The sequence below is a fragment of the Zerene cesonia genome, chromosome 22, assembly GCF_012273895.1.
Source record: "Zerene cesonia ecotype Mississippi chromosome 22, Zerene_cesonia_1.1, whole genome shotgun sequence".
NCBI classification, from domain to species: Eukaryota; Metazoa; Arthropoda; class Insecta; order Lepidoptera; family Pieridae; genus Zerene; species Zerene cesonia.
The window spans coordinates 5,602,926-5,604,855 of NC_052123.1; the positions used below are offsets into that span (position 1 = coordinate 5,602,926).

General features: G+C 39.4%; 1 protein-coding gene and 1 long non-coding RNA gene across 2 annotated transcripts in view; one reads left to right on the forward strand and one right to left on the reverse strand.

Annotated features, from left to right (window-relative positions):
• On the forward strand, positions 1–889 carry LOC119835995. Its single transcript, XR_005288075.1, has 3 exons — positions 1–39; positions 211–308; positions 803–889. It is a non-coding gene; the product is annotated as an uncharacterized LOC119835995 (long non-coding RNA).
• LOC119835967 (RNA-binding protein 25-like) overlaps positions 1–1,930 on the reverse strand; it is a gene marked incomplete at its 5' end in the record, with an annotated part of 14,215 nt that overhangs the window by 4,369 nt on the left and 7,916 nt on the right. The window contains 2 exons of the mRNA XM_038361099.1: positions 766–1,043; positions 1,249–1,325. Of these exons, the coding sequence (XP_038217027.1) occupies positions 766–1,043; positions 1,249–1,325 (355 nt within the window). The remainder of the gene's footprint in view (positions 1–765; positions 1,044–1,248; positions 1,326–1,930) is intronic.

Genomic DNA, 1,930 nt, shown 5'->3' on the forward strand with positions numbered 1-1,930 from the left:
GCGCAGCGCGCCGTGCAGCGCGAGCAGGCGCGCCGAGAGGTACTCGCTTACGGAAGCGCTGCGCTATTTTCTGACAATACAACCTTTTTTAATGATTATTGTTTTACAGCATATGTGTTTTTATGAACCACAAAACAGTGATTTTTTCCGTTTGTCCGTTTGCGTTCGATCGCATAAACCCTGCAAAGACTATAAAAGTGTCCCCCCCAGGCCCGCGAGCGCGTGGCCCGCGAGCGCGAGCGCTACCTGCGCGCGCAGGCGTCGCGCGAGCTGCCCACCGAGGCGGAGCCCATCGACTCGGACTCCGAGTGAGTAGCGCCTTTGCTCTATTTTGTGGGGTGCTTCTTAAGATATTATCGAAATCATAATCACTCTACTCATATCTGTCAATAAAATAGATATTTTAAACCATTGACACCATGCACCCCACGCTTTTTTTTAATAAAATAATTTTTTTTTTACTCACACTATTATTAATTTATATTCATTGAAAATTTAACACTATTTTCTTAATTTAAATTCATTTAAATTTATTTTCTACTTTTTGGTTCGGTTTTTTATAAAAAGCGTGTTTTTTAGTTTTTTTAAACTATTATTTATTTTTTATTAGATCCACTAAACTGGACATAACACTACATATAATACAAAAATCAATAGCCTATGATATCTATAATTTAGTCAGTTCTAAACCTTCTCGAGGTGAACACATCACACAATGTATATATAATTAAAGTAAATATAGAAAAGAACTAAATAAGAGTGCACATAAATAAGTATGAAAGTGAAGCTTGTATGTGGCCAGCGGCGCCGTGTGCTCGGGCGGGTCGGCGGCGTCGGGCGGCACGGCGCGCGCGTCGGGCGCGTCGCCCGCCTCGCCCGCTTCGCCCGCTTCGCCCGCCTCGCCCGCCTCGCCGCCGCCCTCGCTCACGCCGCCGCGCGCCGACACGCCGCCGCGCCGCCACCGCCACCGCCGCCACCGACACGACACCGTGAGTCGCCCTCGCCCTCGCCCTCGCCCTCTCCCGACTGAATTCCCTCTATTGCTTAGGACATTTTTAAAATAAATTTCAATCCATTTAAGGTGTACACTTAATTATGTAATTCAAACGATACAATTATGAATTAAAGTTTTTTCTTAAGTGGAAAAATCTTGCATTGATAGTCACTTCCCCGGGAGGAAGGGATGAGTGATGTCGGATTCCTACCGACTCAAACCCCACTGTTCTCCGTCGAGCCTGAACCACTCACTTAGACCGGATGCATCTCCTCTCCTCATACTCTAACTTACACACTAAATGTTGAAAGTACAGAATGTCAAACCAAGTCTTCTTTCAATTAGACTATTTTCAAGAAAATATTAGATGAGGATAACCACAAATCTTACACGAAAAATTATAATAATACTAAAATTTTATATAATAATAAAAACATTTATTGACTACAGACAAACCACACAATACAAAAAAACACAAAATGAAAGAAAAAAACAAATATGAATAATAACAAAAAAATATTTATAGACTAAAACTAATAACAAACAAAGTAATAAACAAATTAAGTACTAAATCTAACTAATTCTAGCCTTAAATAATAAACATAACACAAGCACTGTGTGGTAATGTCCACCATCAAAAGGGACTACTCAGTTTAAAGCTGTAGTGTTCAACGGACCACTAACAGCACTGATTTTCAGGAATCCCCATCGACCGCGACGGTTGGAGTTACAGTTTATGTACAAGCACGGGACATTTAAAAGTATACAAAAAGATAAACAATTTTAAATGTAACGCAGTTTGAAGACAAAAAAAATATATATATATATATATAAGAAAAATAATATCTCAATAATAAGTTATAAATTAACGGAAAAGCTGATAGCTGATATATATAATAAATATTTAAATAATCAAACATTCTACTTATATACTAA